At 33.1% G+C, this 12,002-nt stretch overlaps 1 protein-coding gene across 1 annotated transcript in view; it reads left to right on the top strand.

The window, feature by feature from the left end:
- The window catches only part of ldd (lipid droplet defective), a 187,042-nt gene that overhangs the window by 119,035 nt on the left and 56,005 nt on the right, over positions 1 to 12,002 (top strand). Inside the window, exons 12-18 of the mRNA XM_085961289.1 lie at positions 1,154 to 1,367; positions 2,507 to 2,728; positions 3,656 to 3,891; positions 5,040 to 5,188; positions 7,645 to 7,970; positions 8,666 to 8,889; positions 9,557 to 9,789. Coding sequence (XP_085817415.1) covers positions 1,154 to 1,367; positions 2,507 to 2,728; positions 3,656 to 3,891; positions 5,040 to 5,188; positions 7,645 to 7,970; positions 8,666 to 8,889; positions 9,557 to 9,789 — 1,604 coding nt within the window. The remainder of the gene's footprint in view (positions 1 to 1,153; positions 1,368 to 2,506; positions 2,729 to 3,655; positions 3,892 to 5,039; positions 5,189 to 7,644; positions 7,971 to 8,665; positions 8,890 to 9,556; positions 9,790 to 12,002) is intronic.

Genomic DNA, 12,002 nt, shown 5'->3' with positions numbered 1-12,002 from the left:
GCGTCACCTTGCCTTAGGCCATTCAGTGATACAAATGGCTCGGATATTTCCGCTTGAAGCTTTGTTCTAACATATTCGGCTTATCTCATAATAAACTGACGATGTTCAGTATATTTTATATATCGTAGGGTTACTGCCAAATGTTGGTAAGTCTCGAAATCATATTATGGGGTAATTGCAATTTGAAAGTTTGACATGCCCTCTAAAATTAGTCATAATGCTAATTTCTTTCTGCTCTATGTGCATGTTCTATATATCGGATGATCTTGAATTCGACTTACCAACATTTGGCAGCAACCCCACGAATGAACTGTACAGCAGAAGAACTATAATAATACGAAGTTGGGCCTATAAAGTAACGAGGTTTTTTTTGTGTCCTGAACATTTTAAAAAATGGCTCATTTCGAGATATACTGATAGAACGCATTAACTCAGTTTTTGCTGTTTTTCTGTTTTAAATGCCAAAATGTATACAATTTTACACTCTACGTCCTGGTAAAACGCACAAAGGCATAGGATATAATGGTGAGAAAATAGAAACATTATTAAAACATACGGTTATTTTTTGATTCTGATAGAAAGCATGATAATGACCTAATGCGTTCTGCGTATACAAAATACAGGACTATTGTGTTTGCCGTAAAGGTTAGTCTTTATAATGTAGAAAAAATGTTTTTAAATCATAAAAAAATCTACATGGGAGAACGCTTTGAATAAAAATTAAAGTCCTTTTTCCGATTGTCTCAGAACTTGTTTTAATGACTTAATGCTTTCTGTCAGTATACCCTCGATTTATGGATAATCCATTGTTAACTCTAAACACCTAATATATCGACTTACCAACTTTTGGCAGAAACTGATAATCCTTATTTCTCTATTATTACAAGTTTAGTATTAATTACAACTACAGACAAAAATATTTTCACAGTATTCAAAGTGTGGAATTTCTCATGTTGTAATTTAATTACTTACAGATGGAATAATAAATCAATACTATTTGTGGCAATTGCCTTGTTGATATTAAGATTAGAAAATTCTCACATTTAAATTAATTTACCATGTCATGGTGAACGTTAACAATTGTTTAGTATCAAGCCGTCACCATTAATGATATGCTATGTCTATTGATTAAGTAATATTATGATTCTTTTAGAGTAACAGTTCACAGCGCTCTGGCTCGGGAAATAATTGCAGAGAACAGCATCTTAGAGACGTACATCTCGCCGACTCTTCTTCAGGTCACAGACGTACTTACAGCATTGTCAAAACAAATCGATGACATCCCGCAGAAACTGATGGCCGATATCCAAAAGCACTTTGTCAGCCTCACCGAACTGACACTTGCCACCCTTCATGATAAAGAAAAAGTAAGATTATGAATTACATCTTACATGATTTATATAATATTGGTTAGCTTTTTTATCCAATATATTCTTCAGTTAATAAAAATAATATGATAACTAATAGCAGATTTTCATCTACTTAATTCTAGTAGAGTAGATTCTTGTTAATAATTCATAATTCTAAATTTGATTTAATTTGAATTTTTTGATAGTAACTTAATTTTGTTCATTTGAAAGACTACCTATAAGTCAAATTGAAACTGATCAAGTATGGCCATAGACATATATCTATTATCTATATTCTATACTGCAGGTCTATTCTTAACGGTTATCACTTTAGTTTCCATTATATCAACAAAACAGTCGGATCTTGTAAAATTGAAATACTCTGTCTCGTTCTCAAAGTTAGCACGGCGAAGAAAGGGGCTGTTAAAAGATATCACCTTTTGACAGTTCAGACTGTTTACTTTCTTACATATTTAACCGCCGGAATACGTAAAATGATAAATGTGATATACTTATGTGAAATCACAATTAGCTCTTTTTTGATGTTAAGTGATATGTTAGAATAGGCCAGCTGATGTTTGTATTCATTGCTTATTAATATCATATATCTGTGTTTCCAAACTACTGTGTCAAGTACAAATATGTGGTTATTTTAAGCAAAAAATTTTAATCTAACGATTATGGAGTGTTTCACTAACTCAAAAAGGATGATGATATTCTCAACTCCAATATAATAAATACACTGGCAACCCAGAAATATTAATAAGGATGACGAGCTCCATTTCCATTTCAAGACGTGGCTTCCGGCTCTTTCAGGAAAATTCAATGTCCGATATGACATTATGTTTTCAATAAACATGTCTTTTCTCTACGAAACTTTATCCATCAACTAACCCTTATATTATCTAACACACATCTCTTAGAGCAGTGTTTGCACTCATGCATTTAACAAAACACTTTACCACGTCTTTGTTTTTTGGAAGAAGGAAGGAATGTATGGTGACAATAACTTTATAATAAGTAAATAAACAAAGAAACAAGCCTCATTTATTATGATGATGTGTAGGTATGTAACGTTCAATGAACCATTTGTTTGAATGTCATAATTGTATTCATAATTCAATTTACTCACCATCTGTGTGTTTTTATTTTTATAGACCCTAAGTGTGCTGACAGCAGACCATAACACCGTATTCTGTGGACTCGCCGAGAGATGTGCCAACAGCACTAATTGCGGAAATCTTCTAGACACCAATGACTATATCGTATTTCCTTCTGATGCTGATCCAATCGAAATGACGCAGTTACTCTGCCAGATTTCCACAGCTGTCACAAACAAGCTTCACAGTAATCTTGAAGATGATAAATTCATCAAACTGGTGAGTTGAATAATGATTATAATAGAAAGATAGCTGCAATAACGAACATACGGAACGGGAAACGTCTTGATTTAGAAGCTTGTAAATCACATGTCTATTTCTATTGTGTTGACTGTCATAGCCGGAGTGGGGTAGTGTTGCAGATGTTTTTTTTTTTTTTTTTCAAATAAGTCTCGGAAACATATCTATCAAAAGAATCCTAGAAAAAATATTGGCCTGAGTGGAATTCGAATATACTCAACCAACTATTAACCCACCGACCCAAGTGTCTTTGTGAGTAATTCTTATCCTGTACGAGACGTATGTTGCGATGTGCAATTAAACATTATCAGAATTAAATAAAATTGAATTTTGCCACAGTTAACTAATAAATAATTAAATAATTAACAAGTGTCGAAAGAATTAATAACTATACTATCTGAAGTGTTTTAAATTCCATCAAGATGGCTAACCACTTAATCTTGATGTCTGCATTTGTTAATAATTTAGACTGAATTTACACAAGATTTATGAATATAGTGTATTTTCAATAAAAGTATGCTACAAGTAAAATAGTAGAAATAATTTAATTAGGTCTAAGATTTTCTTCCTTTACTTCTTCATCTTATCAATCCCGTAAAAGGTGTCTAGTGAATGTCTGTCAACCAATCCTTGTAAACAATTTGCAAAAATTACCTACGCATTGTGTGGTACATAATATGATTTACCCGCATTGTCTCTTATAAATTAAAAATATATAAAGTACTCGTAACTACTTTAGTAATCCCTAGTCATTATGACTCTTCATTGATGATGTTCACAACTTCCACTAACTAGACCGGATTAATCCTTATTATGAAAGGAACGTCCCAATATACATGCACAATACTATTTAAATGTTTTTTCTTTTCATTGAATAAATATATTAAATGGTTTCATTGTGTTTAGATGTATTCCTTCATCGACGGTACAAAACCAAAATCTAAAGAGAGTGAGGTGAACTGGACCCTGATAATCAAAACAATGCAACAACTGTACAACAAGATGGACTCCCGTTTTGGATTTATCTTCACTCTAAACTCGGATATTGATGAGGATGTGTGGTCCAACGCCAGACTGCTTTCCGACAGACTTCAGCAAACATGGGTATTTGACGGTCGGCCCAATAATGTTTTACAGCTCAGGTAATATTTTGTCTTCTTGTTTTATTTGTTTATAGCTGGTGCATAATAACCCTGCAAACTATTTTTCTTTATTAATTATTATTAACGTATTCACTTGAGATGATGACGAATGCACTCTTGCTTAAGAGGTTCATAGTTATTTGTTTTTGTACTTTGTCTTTGGTCAGTTGGCATGCATTCTTTCTTTCATCAGTGTATCAGGTATGTTGTAAAGGGCACTCTCAACGGATTATGTCTACTGTTAGATATATGACCGGGAATGCTGCGAAATTTGTGTTAAATAATGAGTTGAGTTAACCAGAGTTGCTCAAAAGTTATTCATAAAGCTATTAAAATACACCAAAACCCTGATAATGTTAAAATCCAATATCCAATCTGTCAGTTTTCATCTTAATAAATACAACAACTATGTAACACATTTTATTTACTCTTTGGCTTACCCTAAAAAATGAAACAACAACAAAACATCGAGGAAAGAAAGAGAAAGTAGAACTGTCCGACAACACGATCTCGTCGATAACAGAAAGTCGCTGTAGTCGCATATAGAAGACTTCTCAGTGACGTACCTGTCATGGCAGCAACGCGTGTTTAAAAAATGTATCGGCTCTCTTTTTAGATGCATCTCCTTTTTTACTTCGTAATAAACCAAAATTTTACTAATAATAATTCTAACATCACTCCTGATCGTTTTAGACATATTTTTTATTATAAAAAGCATCAAATTACGCATAAAATGAAATGATAAATTTGGGGGCGTTCTTCATTTGTAAACGGAAGTGCGATTAACCGCACAGGAGGGGCGTGTTAGTTCACAGTTTTAACACGTCGAGAAGTTCTTGTTCGACAATATACACCGTGACAGTCTAAAAACAAAATACAATTAGAATATACGCCTTGCGAGGACCTTTATATTTGACTTCTCAGATGTCTATGACATGTATGTAGGATGAATTAATCAAGTATTGTAAAAGAACTGAAATTTATGAAGCCACAGGTAGAGCAAATAGTATGTTATAGCTTTCGGATATGACTATCTGAATATTCCAAAGCCTGGCTCATTACTATTTATGATTAATTAAACACAAATGTCGATTGATCCAATAAGCCTCTATATTCATATGTATATATATGTTTTGTCTTTTTTTCAGTGTAAGTTTGTTTTCACGATTAATGGACACACTCGACAAGAAATTATTTTCGTTTGATCAGTTTCCAATGTGGTCTCAAATGAAAATCAGGACAGACGCTGTCGACAGTCTGCTGTACATCTTGAACCAGTTTATGAAAATGTTATCAGGTTGGTAAAATAAATAATTCTAAACTAAATATTGTATTATACGGTACGATGATGTAATCTACTATTGAACTATGTATTAATTAATATTCAGTTATATTACATGCGAGTTTTATAAAGATTTTGTCCGTATACTCAACTTATTATGGACTATTGAACAACAATTCCGACTACAACAATCACTTCCTCTAATTATCCTTAACGGCCCACATGCTCAGCGTACGTCAAAATGGAGCTTTTATGCTATTTTCAAAGCATGATCCTGGACATTCCTTAAACGTTGTAGATAATCTATTAACATAATTTTGAAGCCTTATTATCCTTTATATTTATTTTAAACATTTGATGACTGCATAACGTATTTTTATTACATAAAATAGTATTCTTTTAAACCTCTCGCTCTAATGTTTTAGATTGTAGTCATATTTCAGTACGTCCATGTGAAGTGGTGTTAAGATTTTTTATATTTATTAATTATTAAAAGCATTTATAAAACCATTAGTAAAATTTATGTCGACATTATTATAGTGAAATATTTACAATAAAAAATTATATTGATAATCTCTGTGATCCCAAATTTGACAAGAATTAGGCATTTTATTATTCAAAAAATGGGCAAGATTTACACGTTTAAAGATAATTTTAAAGATACTGATTATAAGCTATGTCTTTGACCATTCAAATGTGATAAACATTCTACGAATAATGTTTGCTTTATAATAATTATTGACCTAAGAATAGGGTAGTATTTTTTTGAAATACGCCATTTCTATTGGCATTCCCCACGCTGAGCATGTCCCCCCTTAAGAGATTCATTCTAGGGTTTTGTTCACTTTATCTATTCTAATATAAATGTAGTCTAGAATAAAATACCCTTCTAAGAAGTATAAAATCATTCTAGCAAATATAATATACTGTAACCTTAAGACTTCTGGTTGCCTTCTTCGTAAAGACAAAAGGGGGTCAAGCGATTTCAATATGGTAGTTTAGTGTATTTAAAAACTGAATTTCCCGTACAGCCGGCAATATTTTTTTAAATTTAAATAACAAACATTTTTTTTATAATGTCTATTCTCATTTTGTTATTGGTTAGTTGGCTTTCGACTCCCTAAAAAAAACTCGTAGAACCGTGTAATAAAAATTTTATGTTTAAACGTCAATCGTCTGCGATTGGGGTGGGCATATATTCGTATTTTTTGAACCTTGCTCTCCCAAAATAATGCAACTTGTCAAATTAAAAGTCAAGTCGCCTATTTTGGTCAAATCTTCCAAACACAATAGTACATCATCTCACATGCTCTGACTATACATTATTGTGTCGGCAAAGGTTAAAACAGACACTGACAATCTGGCACATAATATGCTAAGAGCGTTTCAGTGTCTATGATCATATCTGTGCCATTCCGACATATTATACATACATATTATATGACAGCTATGACATCGTATTTACACTCTGTGACACAACATAAGAAACTGGTTTTACGGCATATATGTGCCAGATCGTCATTGTGTCATAGAAGCCAGTCATCAAAGAGGTTCTTATCACATTAATAACATGCAATGGTGGGCGGCTCTCGTGGTGCAGTGCGTAAGGCGCTGGCCTTCCACCCGAGAGTTCTGGGTTCGATCCCGGCGAAGACACAATTTTTAAGTGTTTTTCTCAAAGCTTGGGTGTTTGTGATTGTTCAAAATTACTAACAACCACCTTGTACGAAAAAGCAAGGACATGGTTATTGATAATTCTAAAAAAACAAACATTTGCAGTTTGGAAGAGAATAAATCGTAATGAACATGGAGTCTGTCTGTTTGATACGTACAGCTGACATGTTTTAACCCAATGATGCGGCCATGACAAGGGATGGACCAGAATAGTTTAGGTGATATTGTATCTACCTAAGTCTGTGTCTTAAATATATAAGTATTTTAAAATGTCTAGTTTTACGGGTTAAATTATAAATTGTTATGGAACATAATATATACACAACAACGGATATTTTCAAAGATGATAGGTAATATATTTTGAGCGTATGTTACGTTTATAAATGTTTAGGAAAATACATAAGTAATTCAAACTAATTGCTTATTTTTATAAACTAATTATAACAAACCAACTAAGCTTTTGAAATTTCTTCTTCTTAGCGTACCTATTCATCAGTAGTAATATTGGGTTATCTTCTTATTTCCCGTAAATATGACAAGCATGGTTACTCCCACAGCTTATCTCTTTCAAAAAGTCACCCTTTGCGTCCCTGGTAGATATGCATTACAAACTAGATAACCAACAGTCATTGATGACATCCGGTGTTGCAACTATGATAATGCTTCAATAAATTGATGAATCTTTTTATCATCCAGTTTCCAGGTGTCAACCATAACCGTACTTACATATTGTACACTACAATACTGCATTTATCAACAATCAATGGAGAATAAAAAATCTTGTTTCCGTTTTGCAGCTTTCATGACACGTGATGAATATTTTGAAGTTGAAGGACTTCCTCTGTCTTCGAAATACTTCAAGGATTTTGGACTAAACTTTGTACCATTACTTCGAGACATTGCCACATCCATAGCTACTAAACCAAGTAATGTGCCAGCAATCTTAAGCGTTTTGAATGCTAAACCGAGTTGGCCTTGTTCAGAGGAAAGTTTGGGCGGAGTCTTGGATTTGAAAGGACCTGCAGCCACTGCCTTCTCGGCTCTGGAAGAGCTGCTGTGTGAAAAAGAAAACCTTCGAAGCGAGTGGAAGAACTTTCAACATATTAACAAACTAAAATTATTTGTGAGTACACAGATTAAAAACTTCACGTTGACTTGACATTCTATTTGCGATTTTTCATGATTGTTCACTAATGCAAGCCATTTTTATCTCAGTGCGACCTTGTCAAATAAATCTCATCGCATAAGTGTGAACTTGCAATATGAAATGACTTGCAGTTAATTTAATCATTAGCTTTAGTTACCTTTACGGGGCGTAACCGAGCAACTAAAGCATCGGCCTATAACGTTGTGGATCCCGGGTTCGAATCCTTGGTCTGGCAAATACACATTTGTTTTCAATTTGTGGTTGAGTAGGTTGAGCAAGAGGCTAACATCCATTTCTCGTAAAAACAAAAATCTGTTAATACAAACCTCCATTCTGTGGAGGTGCATATGATCTTATTAGGATCGGATATGATCAAAAAAAAATTAAAAATTAATAGCTTTACTTTCATGCATAAAGGCTCGAAGGTTTCTTTCAAGGATATACTGCCGTGTGTTTGTAGCCTAAGACAATTTTTAGGAATGTGGAGTCCAATCGATAGTGCAAGACTAGGTTCTGCAATAAACGAAACAGCCTGTAGTTGCAGGTTGTAATCCGTTACTAGTGCCAAGTGTGGTTATCTAGTTGTCTAATCCTTTGGCAAACCCATCTGCTCATTGGTTCGAGCGAGTCATCATATCTTGTTAATGAAAGTTTGTTTTTATTTTTTCCAGACTAAAAACCATACAGCGAATGTGACGCTTTCCGAACGTCCATTCTTAAACCTCGCAGAGAGTTTTAATGAATTTGTCGATAGCTTTGAGGATATTCAATCCACGGTGCAAATGGTTTACGGCAATCCTCCAGAATTGGAGACCAGTCAGGAATTCAGCTTGCTTGCCGCATGGGACGATATCTTGAATCTCATCAAAGCTGACAAGGATTATGCGATAATCAAGTGGGTTCATATCAGTATAAGTTATATCTTTAGCAATTTTAAATTGACAAATGTATATCATGTAGAATTGTCCACTACTTGGTGGCAATATCTCAATATAAATACGTAAGTAAATTACTACTTTCATAATCAGGATCACTAAGAAAGGCACACTGATTACTAAAATTTATATAACTCATTTATTATTCACTTAATTCAAATAAATCTTTTAAATATTTATATTTATTGAATTCTTCTATTATTTATTTATATTTTAAATTAACTTTGTGTATCAGTGAATTCAAGCTAACGTGTCAAATATAGTTTTTTTTGGGTTTTTTTAGTCTTTTTTTATACAAAATCCATAATGGAAGTAAATGATAAAAGAAAGATATACTAAAGCTGGAGCTAAATATAGAAATCATCATCAAGATATTTAGAAAACGGAGGGCCATTTTATGTTTTTTAATCTCTCAAACTCCTCATACCTAACAAACTGATTGTTATTTTGACAAAATTAAATAAAAAAGATTTTATAAATCAAATACTTAATTCTTAAAAAATAATCATGATATGATTTAAAATGTTTGTTTTTCACCATGTCCTGCATCCTGTAAGTCATTCTCCTACAGTAATGTTTAGTATACTGGTGTACCTCTATGGTTCTAACACATAATTCCTTTGCCAGGCAGATTCTTCAGAACATCGATGTAATCCTCAATTCCACGTCCACGGATGAAGAGAAAAATGATTCGTCGTCACCCGCAAAGTTGTGGGAAACTGCGATGGCTTGCGAGAAAGATGGGAACAGCGTCTGCCGACATCTCTACTGGCCAGCTGTGCGATACTCCGTGCACTATCTTGCAGAAGCCGGACAGCAAATTGTTTCAGATCTTACCGAATACTTCTCTGAGATATCAGGTCAGCAAAAGACGAATATTATATTGAAATCTATTATCCTTTCCATGTCATGTCATGTATGAGGCCTACCTACTAGATCAGCGGTCCCCAACCGATGGTCCGTGAGAGAATTTTGGTGGTCCGCAGAGTAATTTGAATATATTTGCATGTTTCATATTTATTAAAAAGTTTCAGTATATTCTTATAATATTTTTTTTTGCAATTTTAGCCTTATTACGTCGTCAGTCCATATTCAATGTGTTAAATAAGAAATAAAATGAATAAAGTTTGCTGTTCAGGATAAAATGAAATGCAAATATCGACACAGTGATACGTATTATTATTTGTATTTTTCGTAATGAATATCTGTGTTAAGGGGGAGAGGCATAGAAATTCATTATCAAATTAAAGCTTTAAACATATTTTAATCGATCGATACCTATCTAAATACAATGGGAAAAATAAAATATATTTTTTTATTTCAAAGAGAAAGCGACAAATTTGAAAAAATGGCTAAAAATAAGGGTTTTACTAAAATAAATATTTATTGTTCCAAGTAATTTCTTGAAACAAAATTATCGATTTAATGTTGTTTAATAAGTTTTCTTGGAACTAGTGAATCTCTCTTGTCAATTAATTATAGTTTTAATGTTTTTTTTTCAATCTAAAATCAATCGATTTTTACAAAAAATAAAAATGTTCAATTTTCAATAATTGCATCAAGCGAAAACGTGGGCCTGTTCAATATATTTTTCTTACTTTTTAGATATATTTAACGTAATATTTTAATTTATATTTATTATGTTATTTACTAATTTCAAATTAAATACAGTCGTCAAGGACGTGCTGCCTCTAGCGGCAACAACGTGCGATACCGAAATAACTGTCATCTGTATTAGATTCTAGTTCGCATGAATAATAGGTACCTACCTCGTATGTAGATACGTGCGGTTAGTATGCATGCACATGGTAATATATTTTATTACGAATGGTCTGAAACAATTTGAGAAATTTATGTTAGCATTTATATTAAGCCGTCTTCTCATTTGTTTACTTGTATATTGATAAAATAAAGCAAACATTCATCAGTCAATTTCAATACACTGCTAGCAACGTTCCCTCTAATTTTTCTATTGTGTGTGTGCGGATCATCAATTCACGCATTTGAGCAGTGGCGTAAATAGGGTTGGTGTCACCCGTCAGCCGGTGTGGTAAATTTACACCCCCCCCCCCCCACAAACAAACACATACAATTTTTCATTAAAACTTATATTGTTAAGGTAGGTATCTATTTATTAATTTCAGCGATTTTATATAATAATAACACTAACAACGATAATTTTTGAAGTACCTACTTAAATAAAAAAATAGGAAATAAAGAAAAAAAGTAAAACACCCGATACAAAAGCCAATTTGTTGCATTTAGAAAATTTGCGGCGTCATACTGTCAACGTGAAGATGTTTTTACTTCCTTAGATAATTCATAATTATCAGCTTTGTATGAGCTACCAAATTTTTTAATTTTGCTTATGTGTTCCTTTCTTTCATGGCCACTCTTGACTAGTCATATAAATTCGGTTAAAGCACACTTGAGTGCATGGCAACCTCAGTTTGGGTAACTGCTCCTGAGACATTCTCAGTTATAAAAAAGCAATTAGACGAAATAATGTTCGCGCTTACGTAGTAGGTAGGTACAAGTTAATTTTCCTGAATCATCTTATATGAAAAGACATACTATTACATATCCTGAAAAACTATCGCGTTTGATATATTATATGCATTGAATTCTATTACCATTACTTCAAGTGAATGTGAACGCGAATTTTCGCAAATGAATCTAATTATTACCCCAATATTGCACTCGGTGTACCTAGACCATGGTCCCCACATCCTTAAACGGGCCCTCAGGCTAGGATATTTGGCGGGCCCCCTACCTACCGCTAAGATTAAAGGCAGTGTGAAACACTACATTAACGTTTTTCAAATTGTGTTTTAGTTCAAATTAAGGGTACTTATACAGTGAATTATTGACGATTTTTAATACATCTACTTTAATAATGGAGCTATCGAGTATCGACACGTAATAATCAAAAAATATATTGCACAATTATATAAGTAATTGAAAATGTTCATGGCCATGAAGTGTAATAGCGCCGCAGGCGACTTTTTCTACTATTAAAGCTACTTTATGATGTGTGTTTATCTCACTTATCTGGTCAACCCGACACGCTGGG

This window comes from Rhyacophila brunnea, unplaced genomic scaffold, assembly GCF_057557595.1.
Source record: "Rhyacophila brunnea isolate RB1 unplaced genomic scaffold, BYU_Rbru_1.0 scaffold_12, whole genome shotgun sequence".
Classification (NCBI taxonomy): Eukaryota; Metazoa; Arthropoda; class Insecta; order Trichoptera; family Rhyacophilidae; genus Rhyacophila; species Rhyacophila brunnea.
Note: the sequence above shows the minus strand (reverse complement) of the source record. Positions and strands in the feature narration are given on the sequence as shown.